The sequence below is a fragment of the Lampetra planeri genome, chromosome 2 (genome assembly GCF_965212315.1).
Source record: "Lampetra planeri chromosome 2, kcLamPlan1.2.h2, whole genome shotgun sequence".
Lineage (NCBI taxonomy): Eukaryota > Metazoa > Chordata > Hyperoartia > Petromyzontiformes > Petromyzontidae > Lampetra > Lampetra planeri.
This window is the reverse complement of record NC_136108.1, coordinates 36573289-36594911: the sequence shown is the minus strand read 5'-3', so window position 1 is coordinate 36594911 and position 21623 is coordinate 36573289. Positions and strand designations below refer to the sequence as shown.

General features: G+C 52.7%; 1 protein-coding gene across 1 annotated transcript in view; it reads left to right on the top strand.

Annotated features, from left to right (window-relative positions):
• LOC144733071 (rho GTPase-activating protein 18-like) overlaps positions 1 to 19475 on the top strand; it is a 31520-nt gene extending 12045 nt beyond the window's left edge. The window contains exons 5-16 of the mRNA XM_078614812.1: positions 2103 to 2166; positions 2564 to 2718; positions 3731 to 3926; positions 5090 to 5181; positions 5743 to 5820; positions 6639 to 6798; positions 9346 to 9428; positions 12428 to 12628; positions 13310 to 13444; positions 14631 to 14755; positions 15213 to 15274; positions 16152 to 19475. Coding sequence (XP_078470938.1) covers positions 2103 to 2166; positions 2564 to 2718; positions 3731 to 3926; positions 5090 to 5181; positions 5743 to 5820; positions 6639 to 6798; positions 9346 to 9428; positions 12428 to 12628; positions 13310 to 13444; positions 14631 to 14755; positions 15213 to 15274; positions 16152 to 16246 — 1446 coding nt within the window. The 3' untranslated portion in view covers positions 16247 to 19475. The remainder of the gene's footprint in view (positions 1 to 2102; positions 2167 to 2563; positions 2719 to 3730; positions 3927 to 5089; positions 5182 to 5742; positions 5821 to 6638; positions 6799 to 9345; positions 9429 to 12427; positions 12629 to 13309; positions 13445 to 14630; positions 14756 to 15212; positions 15275 to 16151) is intronic.
• Positions 19476 to 21623: the final 2148 nt, after the last annotated feature.

Here is a 21623-nt window from a genome sequence, read left to right as displayed (position 1 = left end):
CCTACTTGGCATCGCGTCTTTCGGGCCGGTGCTAGGGGAGTGCTGGCGTGGGCACTGCATCAACAAATGTCCCTTTGTCCTCCAAGTTTTCTCTCCTCCTCAGCGGTGAATCACTGTGATGGTGGCTTCTCCCACACCACAGCTCTGCTGGCCCCCCAATCCGAGAGGAGCTGGGGCCCGGCGTGATGTCACTCAACAGTTTACCTGGCACTACCCCTCGGGAACTCATAAAGAATCTTCAACACTCACCTGGAACGACTCCTAAATCGCCATCGCATCCTCCTCTCACAAATTCTGTCGATTTTTCACTTGGGAAAACGGCAAAGTAACGAGATTGAGCTTGATCGCCGATTACCGAGATGGTGTCACGGGGTGCAGCGCAGTGGCCGTGCTCTGCGGCTCGTGCACACGGCGCTGCCTTGCTACTCGCGTGACGGAACGCTCGCCGAGAACGCTCGCCACGTGGTGGGGATTCGCCAAGCCACTCGTGAGCTTATCCTGTTGATGGCCTCTTACCTGCAGGTTGAGCCAAGTTAATAACGCAATTAGATGGGCTGGGAATTCCAGGGGCTGTGGGCTTGGGCTGTAAGGCGATTAGGAAATGGCAGTACAGAAATGGCTTCTTGAATCCATCTGCGTGGAGCTTTAAGCATTATAGCTCCTTGTTGACGTGGGCATTATCCGAGTTTAGGGCTTTACAAAGTCGCGTTCACTCGGCCAATGTGCCCGTCATACTTCCCTGGTCTAGGACTTTGCACAAATCGGTGCTGGTGGTCTCGTAACCGTCGGAACTTCTGGTTCGTGGCTTCTCAACCTGTCCATGTAACAACCCCACAAGGCTTTTTCTGGGCCTGGTTTCCACCAAACGAACGGTTCCCATCGCCCGAGGTGATTTGTTGGTTTGGAGCTTCCAGACGAACGCGCCACACGAGCCGCCTGCCATTCGCTCGCTCTCCCCGCTCGCTCTCCCTGCTCGCTCGGTACCGCTTATCTTCTCAAGCCACGCACGCCGCTTCCTCTAATGGCGCAGTAAATTATCGTGGCTCGCAGCCCGGAGAGACGAGGTGCCGTCGTAAAAAAAAAAGACTGGGAGGAATAAATAATGTAAAATGCATAATAAACATCTCGCGGCCCCTTCCAGATGAAAGTAAATCATAAAATAAAAAATAACTTTACCAGGAGCCACACAAAGTAGGATTCTGCTTTGGGATATTTGCCCAAAGGTTTCGGGATAGGAATATTTGAAATGCACACACACCGTCATTAAAAATAAATTAAGTGGCTTTTAAGAATTTGAAGTGGGATTTGAAATTGGATAGGCCTCCAACTCGAATCGACCGCTGGCAATGGCAGGGGCCGTTTCCTGTTCACCGATAGGCAGCAGCAGCAGCAATGGTACTCGTGCGCTTACACAAAGTCCAATATGAAATCGAAGAACTAAGATCAAAAAGCCTTGTGTGCTTGGGCCACAATCTGAAGGTTTTCAAAGGTTGACTCAATGCATCGTCATCTTTTCCCGGAGTCGATCAAATTAGTACCACTTTGTGAAAACATAATTTGTGATTGTCACGTGGAAGCACTTGCGCTCGCTGTAGGAATGCAGAATTTCCACTGCAGGCTCGGGGCCCTTGAGTGGTAGAAATGAAAGCTTAAGAAGCGCAAGGGACGCAGGGGCGTGGAAGCCGTTGGTAGTTGGGGGAGCGACCTGTTGCACACCCTTCGATGCCCAGATCCCCATCTCCCTTTGCTCCCCTTCCTTGCTCACTCGCCGTGATGACACCGCCCCCGAGTGGCGACAGTAACGAACTCCAGTCCCAGACTTGCGCCAACAGACACGAGTGTTGCCCCAAAATAAAACAGAAACTAAACTTTTTATTTTACCAGGTAAGGCCCACTGAACTATATAGCTCCTTCAGAAGCGGCCTGGCTACAAAGGATGGCTCAATGAAGTAGTTTATCATGTGGAAATTTATAGCAGCCAAATACTCAGCGTGTGTTGATTTTAAATGTGTCACCCTCGGCGGCTCCTGGGACTCGGTGCGATGTGGAGTTGGGTTCTCGCGAATCGTAGGCGACGCTGTCTTTTCTCTGTTGTCGGACAGGACACGGACGGGATGGGAATGAGCTGCATGCAGCCCAGCTCGCAGGACGAGCTGTCGGACGACGGTGAGTGATCGCGCGTCCTGCGTTGCGCTCGCTCCGTCGTTCGCACGAGCCGGCAAGCGGCTGCGACGCTCTGCTCCGCCCGCCAGCTTCCCCGGGCACACGGAGCTAATTTGGATCGGAGCTAACCCGTCACGTCGGCATTGGGTGTAAAGTTAACCAACCCGTGGGGAGGAGGACGGACAGCTCGAGAAACTACGGAGTAAGAGAGTAGAACTCTATAATAAAGGTTATAACTGCTGGCGTCGGTGGCGCTTCTGAAGAAATTTCGTAAATTGCAGGTAACGGCCGACGTGGTCCAACTTAATACAGCATCGGTGAATGCGTACGCAATGTTAAATCAAGCCGGTACAAAGAAAAGTGTAGGAGCCGTTTGATGATTGTGGTTGTCTCGTACCAGACTCGTCGGCAGCAGCGGCGGCGCTGCAGAGGGAACGGTCACGCAACTCGGTGGTGTCGGAGACAGACATCATCTGTGACGTGCCCTACTCGGAGGAGGCATCGCAGGGGCGGCACAAACACCGGGGCGACGCCGCCGCTGCCGCTACACCGAACGTGAGTCCACCACGAGTCTTCCCTGTGCCCGCCGTGTGTGGGGTTTGGAAGTCCAACGTTCCGTGTTGTAGGTATGAACAGCAAAAATGTGGCGCTGCGCATGTGCTTGATGACATTGGAGTGGTTTCCTTGAGTTCCGTGACCAAGGGGAGAATTTTAGATTAAATCCTAAAAGTCATGTGTCGACTGTACAGCAGCTGCCGGATTTATCAGAAGTTAGAAAGCGCTGGCGACGTCTGGTGGTGGCATTTTTCATTCTGCCCACGATTTTAAAATTAAGGATCGCCAATTTGATTCCCGCCGAAACATTGCCGAACAGACCCCAAGTCTATAATACACATTTTTTGGGTTAGATCGCATGAATATAAATGTGTCGTTAAACCCGCCACCACCCGACACAGACAATTAGTAAGGTTTGTCACGTTAACAGAACGTGCCAATTCGTTACTAGTACAGCACACTGGTGTGTTGGAGAGTAAATCCGCAACATTCTTTGGGTCTTTCGGTAAAGCCAAGTATCTATCTATCTACGTGGCTTTACCAAAAAACCCAAAGAATATGAATTCCTGCAGTCACGAAAGCTTGAAGTCAAAATTTAAATCCACAACATTTACAATCCGAGTACGACGTTTCACCAGTAATTGCAACTAGCATCAGGCGACAGCCAGATTTATGGAGAAATCCTCCTTTTTCGTTCCTGAAATACAGGGATAGATGTGATGGCGTCACTTGTGAGCGCCTCACGTGCGAAGACCCCAAGTGTCGCCACTGGGTTTGAGGTTTCCCGTGATGTACCGCACGTTGTAGCACCGTCGTCATGGATGTCGCACTGCCTCGCATCGCGACGTAGCCGCACTAAAATCCCTGAAGTGACGCGGCCACGCTGCTGGGCAGCGTGGGACCTGCAGCCAAGGTGTCGCCACAAGACGAGAGCAGCTACTACGATGGACGCAGTGGCGCGCACGACCACACGCCGGGGCCTCGTGACGTCGCTCGCCATCTCCCCTTGCAGGCGGCGACGACGACGGCGCCGGCGGTGACGGCAGCGACGCTGCTGCAGCACCAGCTGGGCGTGACGCGCATCGGAGACCTGTCCCCCGAGGATATGCGCAAGGTGCACCGCGTGGCGCTTATCGAGCTCGCCGCCTTCTTCGATGCGCTGCACATCGACTTCACGCGCAACAGGCCCGTCAAAGTGCGCGCCAAAGGTGCTCACCCCACGCCCCCGTGCCCGGACGCCTCTCCGCTCACTTCCCTGTCACTCTCTTAACGCTCCGAATATGGCGGTGAAGGTGAACACGAGAGTTGTTACCGGTGACGGCACGAAATATATCGGTAGAATACCGGTCGCCGCACATTGAGGAATGTCCAGAGCAGTAACCGTTGTTGACGTTGACCCGAGAAATGAGGTGAGCTGCTCGAGCAGAGGTGTTGTGGTAATCGGCATACCGGACGTGCCGTAGAGGGGGCGACGGTTAATTACAACTTTCCGGCACTGCGGTTTAAACAGCGGCACAAGTTTCTTGAATCTCCGCTCCTGCCACCTGTGCCCACCTCGCAGTGAGCATGGGCACAGCACCACGGGAGTCCACCGGGTCGCACGTGGTGGGGTTAACTGTGGAGGATGCCCATCTCTTCCAACCAAGGAGACCAGATACCCTCGAGTGGAGGCTGTTCCACCGGCAGTGGTCTCAATTTTAGGCCTTAAATTTACCTTTTAAACCACGGTCGTTTTTCTCTTGACATTCACCCGTTGATAGCCCCATGCTTGCCAGAGACACAATCTACAAGACTGACTGCTCTTATCCGTGCCAGGCTTCAAATGCAAGGCCTCAGGGACACGACATTTCTCTTGTTCCTGTTGTTCATCTCTCCGCTTGGCGACCGTGAAACTTATCCCAACGTCCCTCTTCCTGGAGGAGGCCTTCTGATCTCGCTCTGTGTCATTCGCTGCCATGCGGCGTCTGCGGGCTGGTATTTGGTGATTGCAATAAAACCAAAACATCCCCCTTGGCGCCCGTGCCGATTGTTTGCGGTAATGGCGTCTGCATTGTCGGGGCCGCTTCCGCAACCCCGCGCCGGTCTGCCAACCTCTCAAATCATCCTGGCGCCTGCCCTCAACGAAGCAATTTCACACACGGCGAGATGATGGAATTTTGCCTTTCTCGACCTAAAATGTCTCGGCTGCGACGTTACAGGCTCGCCCGAGTTGTTATTAAAGAGCCGTCGCTGCAATGCCGCGTGGCCTGGACCCCGCGGACGAGGTCAGAAGGAGCTGGGGTTTGGTGGCGTAGAACGTCAAAGCTGGCGGACCGTTGCCCTGGTGCTCACTCTGCCCATCGCCTCTCTCCCGTCTCTCAACCGGTGGCAGATTCACGGCTCTTTGGGGTTCCTTTGAGCACTCTGCTGGAGCAGGACCAGAAAATTTCACCGGGTGTCAAAGTGCCGCTCTTTCTTCAAGAGGTAAGTGGCTCCCAGAGGTGGCTGGGAGTATTGGAGAGGTCAGATCGCTGAGCCGGCACCGCTGGGTTCAAATCCAGGTTTTGCTGCCTGTGATTAAACAGAGTTCTCAAGTGTAGTATAGTAGTTGGTGGTCTCAGTCCAGTTACCAATGACCCCGGAAAATCCCATCACAATAAAATGTGTTATTCATTTAATCTGACAATTCTATTTCGGTGATTCAAATCTTATGCGCAGTGTACGTTATTCTCATGCGCCGAGCGGGTGAAATTGCTGCCCTCTGCTGTGTGGACGAGAGAACACTTGAAGGCATCTTGAGGAGTAGTTCTACCAGGTACACTTCTGTGGGCCATTCTCTAAACAATGGCTTGTCATATGACACGACAGTGATATGACGATCTGAATTAAGATTTGGAGGAAAAATTGTGAGCGGTTTTATTCCGGAGCCTCTCATCGACTCATTACACCGAGCACGCACGCACGTACGCACGCACGTACGTACGCACGCACTCATGCGGCTCACTGCGGTCACCCCCACCGGCCCTCGTGTGTGTCCCCGTGCAGCTGTTGACGCACCTGGAGCAGACCGGGCTGGACACGGAGGGCATCTTCAGGATCCCCGGATCATCGTCGCGTATTAAGGTAGTGTGGCCCGCAGGCGACGTGCGTGGTGCACGCAGCATCGTCCCCATCGAGGAGCCCGATCCATCGTCAACCATCGTCAACCATCGTCGTCATCCAACACTGCTACATCATATGCAGCTTCACGGTCAGGATGCATCGTCCTTCGCATTGTCATTCTGCAGTGGTCATTGTTGTCATTTCACGATGATGATCATCATAATATTCATTGTCATCGCCATCTCTGTCACGATGTAGTATAACGATAGTAATATTCATCATCCATTCCTATCATTGCCATCATCATTGTCGTCGTAGTCATTAATCCGGTATTGTATCTGAGTGTTCAAGTACCAACAATTCTGGTTTTAAAAGGGGACATCTTAGACCTCGTCCAGAGGACAACAATCAGAGGGTGTTCAGGGATAACAAAATGTCTCTATAACATCAGAGAAGATGATCTGGAACTGGGGATCACACTGCCAGAAGCAGATCGGCCGTAGCCAGAGCCGATTGCCGTGGAAGTCGGCCACGCACCGACTAATTGGAGTCCCTGAGCCACGTGGTCAAGTGAAAGTCGAGTGAAGTCCGAGCCAATCGAACTGAGGAGTTGCTATTTTTTTCTATCTACGTGACTTTACCAAAAGAACCAGAAAGTATGGATTCCTGCAGTCACGAAAGCTTCAAATCAAGATGGTTGCTATGCTGCCCGGGTGAACGGCCCCTCGCGGCGATCGTTCAGCTACGTCCGCTGACTCGCCTTCCTCCCTTGCCCCCCTCTCACCTCCTCCCTCACCTCGCTCGCCGCCGGTCGCTCCTGTTCCTCTCCCCATGCTCAGAGTCTGCGGCAGGAGCTGGAGGCCGGATTCTATGACGGCGCCGTCACCTGGGACGACGTGAGGCCACACGACGCAGCCAGCCTCCTCAAGCTCTTCATCCGCGAGCTGCCGGCGCCGCTGCTCACCGCCGAGTACCTCACCGCCTTCACCAGCGTGGAGAGTACGCGCGCACGCACCGACGGGCAGTTGTGCGCACAGACACAAGTGCGCTCGCGCGATTGCACACACGGGAGTACAATCGTGCACAGGCGCACAAACAAACTCGCACACAAACATGCAACAACCACCATTCGCCACTAAGTAACGGTGATGTCACCACAGTGATTGTGCCAGGCTATGTGCATGTTGAGGCCACGTGAAGTGTCGAACGCCCGCCAGCAGGAGGTCACGGGGAAGACCCAGGTGCCATGGGTCGACTCACTGACCTGTGCCTCCTACTGTGCCGACTTGCTGTGTTTTAGCCGCCAGGCGCTCTGCTCGTTATTGTGAGCGTCGCTCCTCTGCCCTCCGTTGTTGTTGGAGTGCGACTGCCTCCAACTGCCCAGCAGCGTCTTTCACGAGCCTCCTCCACAGAAGCCAATCCTGACACCGCTGGTCCCAGTTATTGGCAAGTCCACTCAGCTCCACGTCCTCTTGTACCACATCACTCCATCTCTTCTCTAGCCCGTGCCATGCCCATTTAGCCCCCTCTATCCGGCCGAACAAAATCTGTTTAGGCATGCGGTGGCTGGGCATGCGGGCTACATGACCCAGCCAACGCAGCCTTGCCTGCCGGAGCTCACCGATGGAACTTTGCCCAGATCTTTCAGGGATTTGTGAGCTCCTCACACAATCCAGCCTGGTGAAATCTAGGATGGATCGTAGGCAGGCCAGCCTAAATGTTTCTAACCGGCGAAGATGTTCCATTAGGGGGTTCCACGTTTTGCAAGCGTAGAGAAGGAAGGGCATGACGGTGGCCGAGAAGACCTGAAGTTTAGTGTGGAGCGACAGATCAGATAGCTTCCACACAGCGTTACGCAGCCAATAAAAGATAATCCCGCTCAACTGATTCGAAGTGAGACCTCTACTGTCAAACCGAAGCCAGTCATGAGCACGCTGCCTCGGTATTGGGGAAACTTCCCACTCTCCACAACTGCCTCATCACTAATTGGGAGTTGTGGGGTGGAGTGTCTGATGGTACAACATACCCAGGTGCTTAATTTTGGTGGGGCTGATGGTAAGGCCCCACCTCTTAGTGGCACGCTCCAGGTTCAGCAGCAGCACCTCTAACTCCTCCTCTGAGTGAGCAGCAATCACTAGATCATCAGAATGCATTACATGGTTGACCAATGGGGAGCCATCCCTTGACCGCACTGGGCATCGATCAGCTTCCCATTGTATCTGTACCAGATAGATATTCCTCCGGTACAGCCATCGAAGGCTTCACGAACTACGTGGTCGAAATAGATGTTAAATAATGTGGGAGCCAGAGGACATCCCTCACGCACCCTAAGGTGAACAGGGACTGGCTTCGACTCCCGGCCCCGTAGTTTTACCCAGGCCCGCTCACCATCATGAAGGTCCTTAATGTTTGAGCAGAGAGTCAGGGACTCCGAAAGCATGAAGAACAACCCAGAGCTCAGGCCTACTCATGGTATCATGGGCCTTGACCAGGTCAATAAAGCAGAGATGTAGATATTGTTGGCATTCCCTACACCTCTGCTGTAACAGACAGACAAAATATGGCATCTATGTAGGACTGGCAAGGCGATGTTGAATAATCCTTGTCAGGATTTTTCCCGGCACACTGAGGGTTGAGATGCCCCTGTAGTTGTTAGTCTGTGCGGTCCCCCTTATTAAAGAGAGAGACCACCAGGGCATCCTTCCAATCCTGCAGAACCCGTCCAGTGGTCCAGACTGTTTTTATGATGTCATGTAGGGGAGTCTGTGCACAAACGCCACCCTCCCTCAACATTTCGCTTGGGAGATCATCTCTGCCTGGTGCTTTTCCTGGTCTCAGACTCTGGATCGCCTTCAGTACTTCCTCAGCAGATGGCAACTCAGCCAGCCACTCACAGGCAGTGACTACTTCTTCCAATATTTGAGGCACCGCATCCTCAGCAGGGTCATTCCCAATTTGCCCCATGATGTTTTCCAGGCTGAGGGATTGCCCCTCTCCCAAGGCCTCACAGAAATGCTGAGAAAATCTGCACACATGCACAAACGCACGCACGGAGAAATTCTTATTCATTGTTCGTGCTCCAGACGTTGTGTGTCGCTGCTGTGGGGCAGTCGTAATTTTGCAGGGGTTCTCTTCCCCCGCGTCTCGTCAGGCTACAAGCGGGCTGACTCCATCACTCGCCGAGCGAGATGATTTGGCACGTAATCTTACATTACTGTTATTACAGCAATGTGTTACAGTTTATTGTCTCTTACTCTAAAGCAGAGACATTAATAAAAATATTGAAATCGAGAAAGGAAATCAACTGCTGCATAAAAAAGTTAAATAGGCATCTCGACCGACAGCTTTTTTTGAGGAATGTGCATCTTTATAGCCGGCCTCTTGAGAAGTCTCCACGTGGGGTGTGGGTTTTGGTTGAACGGGGCCCAGGAGAGAGCCATGCCCTGGCACCGCGCCGCCGATCGTCAGTGCCGCACTTCGGCTCCTCGTCCAATAACCGCGGCGGGCCTTTTTTCTTCTTACTTTTTTATCCTCTTCATTTTACAGAAATTGAAATTCGAAAGCAAAGAATCCGAGCTCTCAACCTGCTCATCATCCTGCTGCCCGCAGCAAACCGAGACGTGCTCAAGGTGAGCGTTTTGCCATCCGTCACGGCCGACGGCCGCTCTCCCGCGGTCGGCCTTGCGGTCCTGGCCGAGGGCCCGATCGGTCGGGTGAAGCCTTCGCTACCGATCGCGCCGCCGGTGCCGTGCGACCAACGATCCGTCGCACCTCTCGCGGAGCGGGGAAATGGCGCTCGTGAACGGATATCGCAGAGCTCCCCCGAGTTCCCTTCAAGTGATCTCGGGTTCAGTCGCCGGGGGGCAGCACTCTCCAATTCGCCGTGCCACTGAGAGCAATGCATGCCCCCCTCCCTATGACACCGGCAACCTAGCAGCGTTTGACCGGTCACACCTGCTGATGACAATCGTAGAAGTCAAAACCAGTCAAGTTTGCTGCTAAAACACAATGGTTCAAGGGCACATTTTAAAGTTAGTCAAGTCAAGTTTTTTTTTTAACCGGTGAGAACTCGAGACACCAAGACAATAATTAGCAAGAGTGATCTGGGTTATGGGTGCAAGTGGATTTTTAAATCGACATGACAATTGGATTCGACAGATCTGAAATCGCTGCAACCCTCAAAAGCGCTAAGATACCAGTCAGCAACATCAGTAAGGATGAGCGTTTTGAGTTATTTCAATTAAAAAAGAGGCATGATATTGTCATCCTCTCAGCCGACAAGGGTAATGCCACGGTCATCATGGACAAAACCGTGTATAATAACAAAATTCAGGACCTACTTAATGATGGTAGCTACACAAACATTAAAAGAGATCCCACTAACAGCCTCGTTACAAAAACTAACAGTATCATCACTGATTCAGCTTCATTAATTGAACAGACCAAACGGTTCTCCTTAAAACCTTGTGCTGCTAAACCACCCAGATTAGATGGCTTACTAAAAATGCATAAAGGAGGTACACCCCTTCGTCCCATCGTCTCCACCATTGGCTCACCCACCTACAAACTGGCCTGATATCTGTCTGAACTTGCAGCCATTCACTGGTAAGACCACCTCAGCTGTAATTAAACTCGGCTCACCTGGTATCGTCAATTAAAGACATCTCTCTGTCCCCAGGTGATTTGCTCCTTAGTTTCAATTTAGTTTCTTTGTTCACCAAAGTTCCTGTGCCCGATACCATTGCAATAATTAAATATTTGGTCCAACAAGGACTGAATGCTGATGTACTGGCCATGGTGAGACACTGCCTCACCAACACTTCACCTGGAATGGAACATTCGACAAACAAACTGAAGGCACCCCAATGGGTTCTCCCTTATCTCCGGATGTAGCCAATGTTTTCATGGAAAAATTTGAGATGGACGCCATCCAGGCATCCACTCTATGCCCGTCCTTGTGGAAGAGATGCGTGGATGACACGTTTGTCATGTGGCCACATGGCCGACCGGCTCTGAACCAATTCCTCAACCACATCAATTCCATACACCCAGCCATCAAATTCACCATGGAGGTAGAAAAGGATGGCATGCTACCTTTCTTGGATGTCCTAATCAAAAAGAGAAGTGATGGTTCAATGAGCCATTCTATCTACAGGAAAGTAACCCATATTGATGCCTACCTAAATCCCGATTCCCACCACCACCCATCCCAGAAGAATTCCCTCATCAAAACGCTGCACCATAGAGCTCAATGTATCTCCGACCATGAAGACCTAACCAGTGAACTCAAACACATACACCAAGCTCTCAAGGCGAATGGATACTCTGACTACACAATCCGCAAAGCCATCACCCCAACCGTGAGGAGGGAGCCATCTAAGGATCCAATCAAAACCATCACCTTGCCATACATAGCAGGGGTAACCAAAAATATTTCCAAAATCATGAACAAACACAAGAGCCAGGTCCGATTTAACACAGTACATATAATTCGTGATCTGATCCTATCTGTGAAGGATGTCTTCCCTGACATGCAATATCCCGGCGTCTACAAACTAAGCCGTGTCTGCGGCAGTAGTTACATTGGGGAAACTAAGCGACACGTCTCGGACCGTGTCCGTGGGCAGATTGGAAACACAGTAGGACCAATACTTCTGCCGTGGCTGATCATTATTTTAATGCGGCTGGCTCACACGAATTTCATTTCTCTAAGACGATGGTACTTTGCAAGCCCACTGGCTATCAATAAAGATTCGTTCATTAAGCCATCCAAATTTACAGGCACAGACACAATTTCAACCGAGAGGATGGTTGTAAGCTCAGCAATCATTGGAAAGATGTCATCAACCACTTTGGGTCATGACTTGATTTGTGTTTTCTTGTCAACATCCACCGTCAGCAGTGTGGGTGTGTGGAGCGAGGTGCAATGCTTTGATTGGTGTAGACCTACTGCCGGTGTCGGCTTTCTCCTACGTTATCATTAGCTGCCCCGCCCATCTCTAAACCTTCAGAAGCTAACCTTCCTATTCCTGATGACGACCGCTTGTGTTGCGGTCGAAACGTCGTGATATTTTTAGATCACTTTATTTTAGATTTTTTTTTCTATCTACCGAAAGAACCATAGAATATCAACTACTTTCTTGTGGTCGAATACTCGGGCCCCTTTAAGACTCTGCTGGCGCCCCCACTTCCTGCCTCCCGAAGGTAGGAAACCCCCTACAAGCCACGCCCAGAATAACGCAGCTGATTATGCCAAACGACGCCCATTACCTTCCATCCAGCAGCACACGTTAGAACATTCGAGACATTTTTCGCTGAGTATTCAAAATCGATAATCGGCAAAGCAAGATTACAATCCGGCAGGGTGGCTCTGCGGTAGAGGTGAGCGGCTCGCAATTGGCAGGTCGAGATTCAAATCATGGATTGGGGGGGGGGGGGGTTGACTCGGCCCATGATCCATCTGGGGTCGATAAAATGGATACCACTTTTTGGGATGATCAACAGTGGTTGTTTTATCGAGACACTTCCCTTTTCTATTGGAATGTGGAATTCCAATCACTGTCTAAACGGGAGAATTGATTGCAATTAAACTAATGGCAGGCTGCTGCTACCGCTGCTGCTCCTGCAGGCCATCCTGGAGCTGCTGCTGAAGGTGTCTGAGGCGAGCACGGCGACACGCATGGACCTGTGGAACGTGTCTCTCATCATGGCGCCCAACCTCTTCATGTCGTCGGGCAGCGCGCTGCTGCAGCCGCTCAACCGCCAGTTCGCAGCGGCGTACGCGGGGCTCGTGCGCATGCTCGTCAAGGATCAGCGCAAGCTCTGGATCGTAAGCACCCTCGTTGACACGCTCGCCGCGGGGATCGGTGCCGCCGCGTGCGTGGACCTTAACGCACCGGCGCATGGTACGCGCGTGCATTTTCGGCTGCCTTTACCTCCCCGTTGCTGATGTTTGTAACCATTGCACTACGTACCAATTTAAGGTTGAGTCGACCTTGGAAAGGAACCGCAAATTTCTAAAACATTCGCCACCTTTGGGCTACGAACTGCGACGCGTCGTGGGAAGGAGAATGTCTTACGTTGTCAGAAAAGCAGAGAGCTGCGTGTGGATTCATCGTAGTATTGAATCCTTCTCCTTACGGTCGCTCAACCGGCAAAACACGGGAGCTTTAATGTTCTTCGAAGGCAGATTTTCAACGACAGCAGCTATCTCCTCAACTCGTGAGCCTGACACTGTTGATGAGACGCTGTATGTCAAAACCAGTCCAGTGTTTGCTTTCTTGAAACAATGCTGCCGAGGTGGTGCGCTGCCGGGGTTTATTTTTTTACAGGCGACATGGATACATGAAGGGGACTCTACTTATTAATATTGTTCGTCAGTAAGAAGAAAACGAGGACAGATGGCAGCCCTAGTCGTCGCCACCCGCTCGTGTGCCGCGCCGCCCTTAATGAGCGCGAGCCTCGCTCGTCCCCGCACGCACGGCGAACCCGCTATGTCGTGCCCTCGCAGATTCCGCCGTTCCTGCTGAGGCAAGTGCGGGAGCTCAACGATGCCAACAAGCGGCAGCCTCAGAAGGAGCGCGGCGTGAGGAGATTCCTGCGCATCACCCGCATCGACAAGGACAAGAAGTTGGAGAGGCGCGAGGTGAGGCCATTAAAAATAACAAACCCATCGCTTCCCGCGGCACGCCACCCGGCACCTCCCCCCCCCCCCCGCCCGTTGTATCTGCCCCCCCTCCCACTCGCGCTGTTTGATGGCAGGGTAACTGTTGTTGTTTTGTGTGGAGCAGGCCGGCTGTGGAACGCTGCGTGTGTACAAAGTATTTTAAAATGACGAGGGAACTGTGTGCTGACTTTGAAACGTGACCATGAAAGCAGAGTTGCTCTCCAAACGCGTTTTTAGAAAATTGCCTTGACCAATGCGTCTTGCTCCCAATGGTTTGAGACAAAACAGCGACTCCCGTTTCCAAATAAGTAAACAGACTTCCTCAGCACGCACAGCTGCCTGCAGGCTCTGGGCCGCAGCTAATCGCACAGCGCGCATGGGCTTCTGATGGTGTATGGGTGTGCGTTGTTGTGGTGTCGTGTACGCTCGCTCTGCACCGATGTGTGTGCATCAGCCTGGGCGTGCTGCACCGTGTTGCTACATGTGTACATGTGTGTGTTTTGCGCATTTTCCTATGTCTGCTATGCGCATGCAATGCATATTATACTGTGTGCGCTTGGTGTGCTTTGCACACTGAGTGAGCATGCTGAGTGTGTGTGCGCTATGTGCATGCATAAATGCTATATGTGTGTGCTATGTACTGTGTGCATACTTTGACTACTGTGCACATGTTTTGAGTGTCCGTTCACACTGGCTGCTATACACACACACCGTGTATGCTGTGTGAGTTCGGTGTTCAAGCTAAGTGTATTTTGTTGAACCAGGTAGGAACTAAAGGGACCAGGATTAAGCAAATGTAAATCAGAGAAAAAACACAATTTCACGTGCATGCTGCATGCACTATATGCTATGTGCATGCAGTGATGTGTGTGTGTGTGCATGTGGACACACACACCGGTTAGCGCGCTGTGCTTAGGAACCCAGCGACCCGAGTTCAATTCCCGCTCGCGGCCAACATTGGTGACGAATATCTGAACCGGTTCTGGGGCTCCCCTCGGGCATAAGCATCGCCAATTGGGAGACAAAGGCGGCCGGGCGTGGTGCTGGCCACCCACCCCCTCGTCTGCCGCGCCGGCCTTCACAGTTGCTGCTCGCTAACAGCACTCGCCTCGACGGTGCGCTAAGGCTATGGGGTTGGGGGGGGGTCTTTGTCTGTGTCGTGCAGGTGGAGCCGCTGTCGTACACGATTCGCGTGGCGGCGCCGCCACTCCTCTCCAAGCTGCCCATGGCCGTGCAGCTCGACGAGGGCGTGCGCGCCGGGGACCTCGTCGCGCGCTTCTTCGCCGACAGGTGCGGCGACGCCTCCGCCTCGCCTGCCCATGGGGGGCGGGGAGGGGAGGAGAGGCGCATGGGAGTCGGGGGTGCAGGGAGGTGCCATTGTTTGTTAGCGTCTCCTCGCCTCGGTTGCTGTTTGGTCTTCTCCCAAATTATACTACGATTTTATTATGATGCTAATATTATGATGCTAATATTGGTACCCGTTCCTGTCAACTTGGCTCGTCAATTTGTCCTCCTGAGAGCGGACTTTGGAGGTTGCATGTCGCATGTGCAAAACCTGTGGGGTCTAGCAGAAGGAAGGTAGTGATGAACTTTTGACCTTGAGTGACCGTGGGACATTAATTTCACTTGCCGAGTGCCAGTCCTGCTTTGGCTGCTGCCTCACCGCTTGTGGCTCCGCTGTGGTGGCGTGGTGCCGAGGTGCCGTGGTGCGGTGATGTAAGAGATGCCAACTGTGTTTTGCCCACAGCGAGGGGGGAAAAATCGTGGAGCACCAGGAATATTGTCTGCACGAGATGGGCGGCAACATCGGTGAGCCTCCTCCAAAACGGTCCATCCAACAAATGGGCAGCTGTCTCATATCGTGATAAGAGTAGGCCAAACACCATGTCGCGAGGACTGTCCTGCTCCCTCGAGTGGACCATCCTTCCAGTAGCAGTGTCACGACCAAGCAATTGCAGAAGGCTTTCTCTGGTGAAGGACAATCGGTTGCAAAGACGACACCTACATCTTCAAGGCGTCTTTGTGTGCATGTTTTACCACAGGCGCGTGCGGTTAACGCAGATTTGATGCCTTGCAAAAGGTTTCTACTTGGTGTTTGAATAACACCTTGAAAGGGTAAAGCCTATACTTGTCAATTTGATACCACCAAAAAGGGTCCCATGAACCTTTAAAGGACTTTCACTGACCCTCTAGTAATATCATTGCAGTTTCTGTATTGCAAGTGATGGAAGTCACCCCATCGTGGCATCACCGGGGTGCTCCTGCGAGTCGCTTTAAGGGTCCTCTTCTCATGAACGAAGATTTAAACTCATGGCCGACGGTGAGGGATGTGTAGCAGAGCTGTGTAGCTACAAGATGAGAGCCATCTGTTTTGTGGTGGGAGTGAAATGTTGATGTGGAGGGGCTTGAGGGCGACGCGTTTGAAAGTCATCGTGTTTTACGACAGTCCCTTTAAGCACGAGTTATTGCGCTCGGAATGTCATTTTTCACGGTGTTCATTTCAAATAAACAATCTTAATTTAAATGTAAATTACCGCCTTTCAGAGGCATGATGGGAAACGGTGACTCCACCATGGTGTATGTCCCCGGTGAGGCACGCAGACACGCGCCAAACTCTCTTACCCCTCTCCCCGCCGCGTCTCCCCGTACCTCATCCCTTATCTCCCGTGTCCCCCCTGCCCGACAGGAGACCGCTGCTTGGACTCGGAGACCCACATGAGGGCCCTGTACGAGGCCAACCCGCACGCCGACTGGGTCATCAAGCCCAAGGCGAGCGCGTAACGCCGACCTCTGGACCCTCACGACCCCTTTGCCACGGGAGGGGGCGGAGGGCACAGCACCACCTCCAGGAGCCTCCTTTCCCCTCGCCACAGACGCACCCTGACCCAGGAAGCCGACCGCAACGCTCGTCTCCGTAGCGGCGCCACGACAACAGTTTACACTTTCCATACAATTCAATTGGATCTCGTCACATCTCAAGACTCTGTACAAACATGAAGAAGAAAATAAACTGCGTTAGAATTCAAGGGGGGGCGGGGTGGTTCCGGCCAGGGAAACGGGAGAGGGGGGAGAGAGAGAAACTCCGTGGTACGGCCTCGACTGGGCAACCGGTGCCGAGCACCGACGCCGACGGGCTCCCGGGAATCCTCTGGGAGACGGCTTCTCTTCACCAGCAAGTACCGTCAGGGAGCACGGCACTGCTTGTTCTCTGCTGCTGCTGCTGCTGCTGCCTGACCTGCATTGTGGTTTTGGAGTGGGGGGGGGGCGGTGGCTGTGTCTGCAGCTGGAGGCGCCACGCGAGAATCCAGCAGCAGGTGGCAGCCTCCGCACGCCGCGGGGACGGCGCCGCACCTTCCCGACGATCCCCGTTAGCGGCGAAACCCCAGTTTTGAATTGCCTCGTCGCTTTATCGCCGTGGAGTTTAGAATGTCGTCGTTTTTTTTACTTTTTGTGGCCATTGTCAAACGTGGCCGACGTGCGCGTGCGTCGGAGCAGACCGCGCTGACGCGCGTGGGCGGCGAGGCTGGCGGCAATGGAGCGCTTCGCTCCTCCCGCGGCGCCGGCGGTCTGCGTCGCGGTGGCGTTGTGACGTCCGTGATTTGGCAGCTGTTTTCGTTTCTCAAGTTTAACAGCTGCCTCGACGTTTCATTAAAATACTTTCTTGCTGCATCGCTTGCAGGAAATCCCTGTACAGTTGCATGGAGATGCCTTCGCCTTTATTGCTTTTCCAGCCTCGTTTAGGGGTAACAAAGGGAATGAATTCATCTCCATATATTGAAATGGCCATTACTGTTTGTATAAAGTCATTGTCAGTGGGATTTGTAATTTTCCCGTCGACACACAGGGATGCGTGCTCCGTCTGTACGATAGCCATTCCATTACACACGGACAGAGGAATCGAGATGCTTTTCTTCTGAGCTGCATGTACTTGTTAAATAGCAATAAGAGGGACATTGTTAAATAGCAAAAATGGGGACATTTTGCAATGCATTTTGTAAAAACTGTCTATCGCCGTTTCTGTCGGGCAGTTTTGCTGCACGTTTGTATGTTTTACAAATCGCAGTGCGTGTGTCCGTACAACGCGGCATCCACGCGACTTGTTCAGAGCCCACGATTATTTGACAATGTCCATCGTAATCGCACACTCCGATTGTTTAGCCAATTATCCGATCGCGAGAAAAAACCCCACGCCACCATGCACCCCAAACGGTCCGAGCAGACGCAGGGACGATGTTACGAATCGCGTGTTGGTATGGAGCAGAGTCCTGGGTCCCGTCCAGGACCAAGTCGCTCGGGCGGGTCACGGTCGTCATGTTGTGGGGTCACGGGGCCACGCTACGGGGTCACGGGGCCACGCTGTGCCCGACCCGCACCCCGACGGCATGCCGTCAAACCGACTCGGTTCCGGTCCGCATGGCGGTATCTGGCTACCCGTGGGTACCGACGGGCACCCACGGGTAGCCAATCCAATGCAGGACTGCTTGTCCAGTCACTCCTTGGTAAGGATAGATGTCTTTTTTGGGCCCAAAGCAGATGTTGAACTTGTCAATACTAAGCAAGAAAGTAAATCATGAGTGGTACATTTTTCTATGTGGCCAATACAAGTACATTATGCCTGGGGTCAAAATACTATATTATTTTAACCCGCTAGTTCAGACCTTGTGGCCCAAATTCTATGGGGTAAATTCTCACCCGAGTCTGCGGGTGTCGGTGACCCGGAAAATAGTTCTGCACCTGGCACGCCTCACCCAGTGTGGCTGTGGCTGTGGCTGTCGGTCCCATGCCACCTGCCTGATTTATCAACCTGGAAAATATTGGGTGAGAATGCTCCAATTGCATCTATTTGCCTAAAATTGATGCTGCTGGAGCTTTGCTTTCTTAGGTGGCTCCAATGTCTGCGAAAGTCGTGGAATAAAGTTAGAGTGGTGAAGCGGTGAGCGGCGCAGTCCCGACGAGTTGCGTGTTGTCTACGTGGCGAGCTGCGGGTTGTGTTTAGGACATCCGGCTGTTGCTGCCAGGGTGAATGTGGAAGGTGCTGCGTTAGGCAGGGTGCAGCCCTGCAATTGCTTGTTCACAGCACTGTTGGCGGACGTAACGTTCATTTTGTTAACCCAGGTGAGAAGAGGAAGGGCCTCCGCTTGAGGGAGCTGTCGAAAGGCCCCTCTACTGGGCACTGCATTCATGGAGATCAAAGCGCTCTTGGGAAGAGAGCGGCCGCAAAGGGTCTTCTCTGCTGGCAAGCCAACCGATGCAGCTCGGATGCTCGCATCCCTCGCTCGTGGAGGGTGCGAGATGGCTCGGGGCGTTTATAATGGCTGTGTCGGAGCATTGGGGCGACACCGCTGACACCCTGCGTTCGAATCGGGGTTCAGCCGCCCATAATTAAACTGGGTTCTCGAGAGTCGTGGGATGATGGTGTTAAAATAATAATCGTGGTTCTAAATTGATGTGGAATACTCCAGCTGTGAGGGTTCCATCAGCTTGTGAGCGATGAGACACCAAAGAGCTTAGGGATGAGAGATAATGGCAGGGACCTCACAAATTGCTGTGGCATCACCTTCCGACAGGGCGACGTTACGTTGCTCTGCAAGAGCTCCGAATGGACATTTATTCATCTCCATGACACTGGTAGCACAGTTAAGATATTATTTCTTCAACATCTAAATGCCTCTTATCAGCGCTCAACCCTTCGAGTCCCATAATCACTCACTCCTAAAAGCCAGTGTCACGAGGGGGGCGCCGTGCTAATCTGTTGTCAGTCCTCGGCCAGGGGAGGAAGTTCCACATTCCTGTGATGGGGGGCAGTCAATCTACAAGACACCTCCAGCCCACCTCTCAGATTCTTGTTCCTGGACATAGGTTTTGGTGTAACTTATTACTGATGGCAACAAACTCGCAAATTTGTCCATTTTTCAAGTTGTATTTTTTTCACACTACGGTGGCTTTAGTTGCTCGCGTTGTTTATCTCGTGTCATGTCATTGCTGTCAATAAAACGGTTCCTTCGCTGTACGCGTCGTGCGATGAGTTTACGCAAGCGGCTCGAGACATGCGGCAAGGGTCGCAGGAGCTGGGCCCTGGCGTTCACACGAGGGGTGTGAAGTGGAAGGAACCGCACATTGACAAAGCGGTGGAAGAGATTTATTTCTCAATGTTTTGGGTAAAAGTTCACCTGGAAGTGGTTTATTTACTTGAAACGTTCTGTGAGCCGTTCACGGCCCTCCTATCGGCTCGCCATGTAAAACCGGCTGAATGCACTGCAGTGCCATTGGGTGATGCGTCTACGCCCAGTCTCTATACCTGGGGCCAAACCCCACACGGAGCAATATCAACACTGAAGGTATGACCGTCGGTAAAGGCATTTGGGACGTGCACAGACGGAGAGACATGAACACAGATGCAGACATGTGGAGGGAGGGAGAGACATGTACGAGTCCTCCCTACCCCGACACGCCGATTCAATCCCTGCACCGAATTGCCGAGGAGTGACCCCGAGGTGCGAAGAGAGGGCATTGGTGGCTGGAGATGAGAGGAGGATGAAGGGAGTTGGAGGTAATGGGAGAGGGGGCCGTTGGCAGCAGTGAAGCAACTGCGCTATGGATGCAAAGGAGAGAGCTGTGGATGAAGGAAGGCGCTGTGTGTGGATTGGGAAGCATTACCTATGGCCGTGGGGTGTTAAGGACAGTTATCTGCTACACCTAGATACAAAGATGCATACAATTGCAGACACTGACACGAGAAAGCCAGACACGGAGATGAGTGACAAAATGGAGACAGACACATGGAGAAGGTTGCATCGAGGATAAAACGGGAAAATTAAATACAAAGACGGACGTGGAGAGACCGACAGCATTAGATTGAAATGGAAAAAACAGGCGGACTGATAATTTCACGCACAAACCGACAGAGAAACTGATACAAAACAAATTGGGGGTGTGGGGGGGGGGCTAAACAAGTGGGGGCTTTGTGCGGGAGTTGCGCAGCATTGCGGCATGCCTGGTCACACTCGAGCTGCGAGGGGGAGCGGTGGTGGTGATGCCTCGAAGAAAATTCGTCCAATTCTCCACCCCGAGCCCTCGCCTGCTGCAGCAACACCGCCACGTGACCTTGAGTCTACTGAAGACGGCGGCGAGTCAACCGAGGCCACCAGCCCCGTGCCGTAGGGTTGGGGAGCCCCCACCCCCAAAGCCCCCACCCTGCTGAAGGTTCAAGCCCTCCTTTTACATTCTGAGAGGCAACTAATTTAATATACAGAGAAAGATAGACGCACGCAGATCGCATCGTTACTGAATCTGTCTCGCGTTTAACGTTGTTTCAAGTTTCCCTTTGCCCCATTACGAAAGGTCACGCTGCAGGGTTGCCCAGGGTCGTGGCTGCTGTGACCAGTCGGCTCGCCTGCACCGCCTCGCGTGACCCCACGTGGCGGGCGACTGCGACTCGGGGAGAAGTCGCTCGGACTCCACCCCACGAGTCGAGTCGCACTCCGTCACTCGACCCGGGGCGACAGATTTGTCCGGGCGACGCTGCCAAGCGACAAGAGGAGCGGAATAAATCAATGCCAGGCCAATTGCCCGCGCCGTCCATCACCTCCTGACGCTGCTGCTGCTGCTGACGACGACATCGCGTTTGCTATGGGTCGAGACAGAAGCGATGCCGAGTGTGGGACAGCATTCTCATGCTCGTGTCGTGTGTGTGTGTACACACACATCCGTTGCTGGATGTGTGTGTACACACAGATCCGCTGCTGGATGAAGGCCGCCCCACGCCGTCACCATCTCTCACGGTCAAATGCTGCTGCGATCCATCTCGCTCTTGCGCATGAACGGATCTCATCGCTCCATCTCCACGGCGGGTGTCCCCTTAATCGCTTTCCTGCTTGGGCTACCATGCAGTTGTTATTCCTGCACACCGATCATCATCCCTCGACGTGTGCTGCCCACCCCCATCACCAGTATGTACCACGTGGCTAATGCGGTGGCCCAATGGTTAGCACACTGCATGATGAACCAAGCCACTTGAGTTACATTTGTAGAACTTCGCTAGAATTGATATTATTCAGTTGCAGTCAGATTAGTTGTTGTCCTTGTTGTGATCCTGGTGACCTGGGTTTGATTCCGGGTGAAGGATGACAATTCCATGTATTCCATCAAATAACAGCAA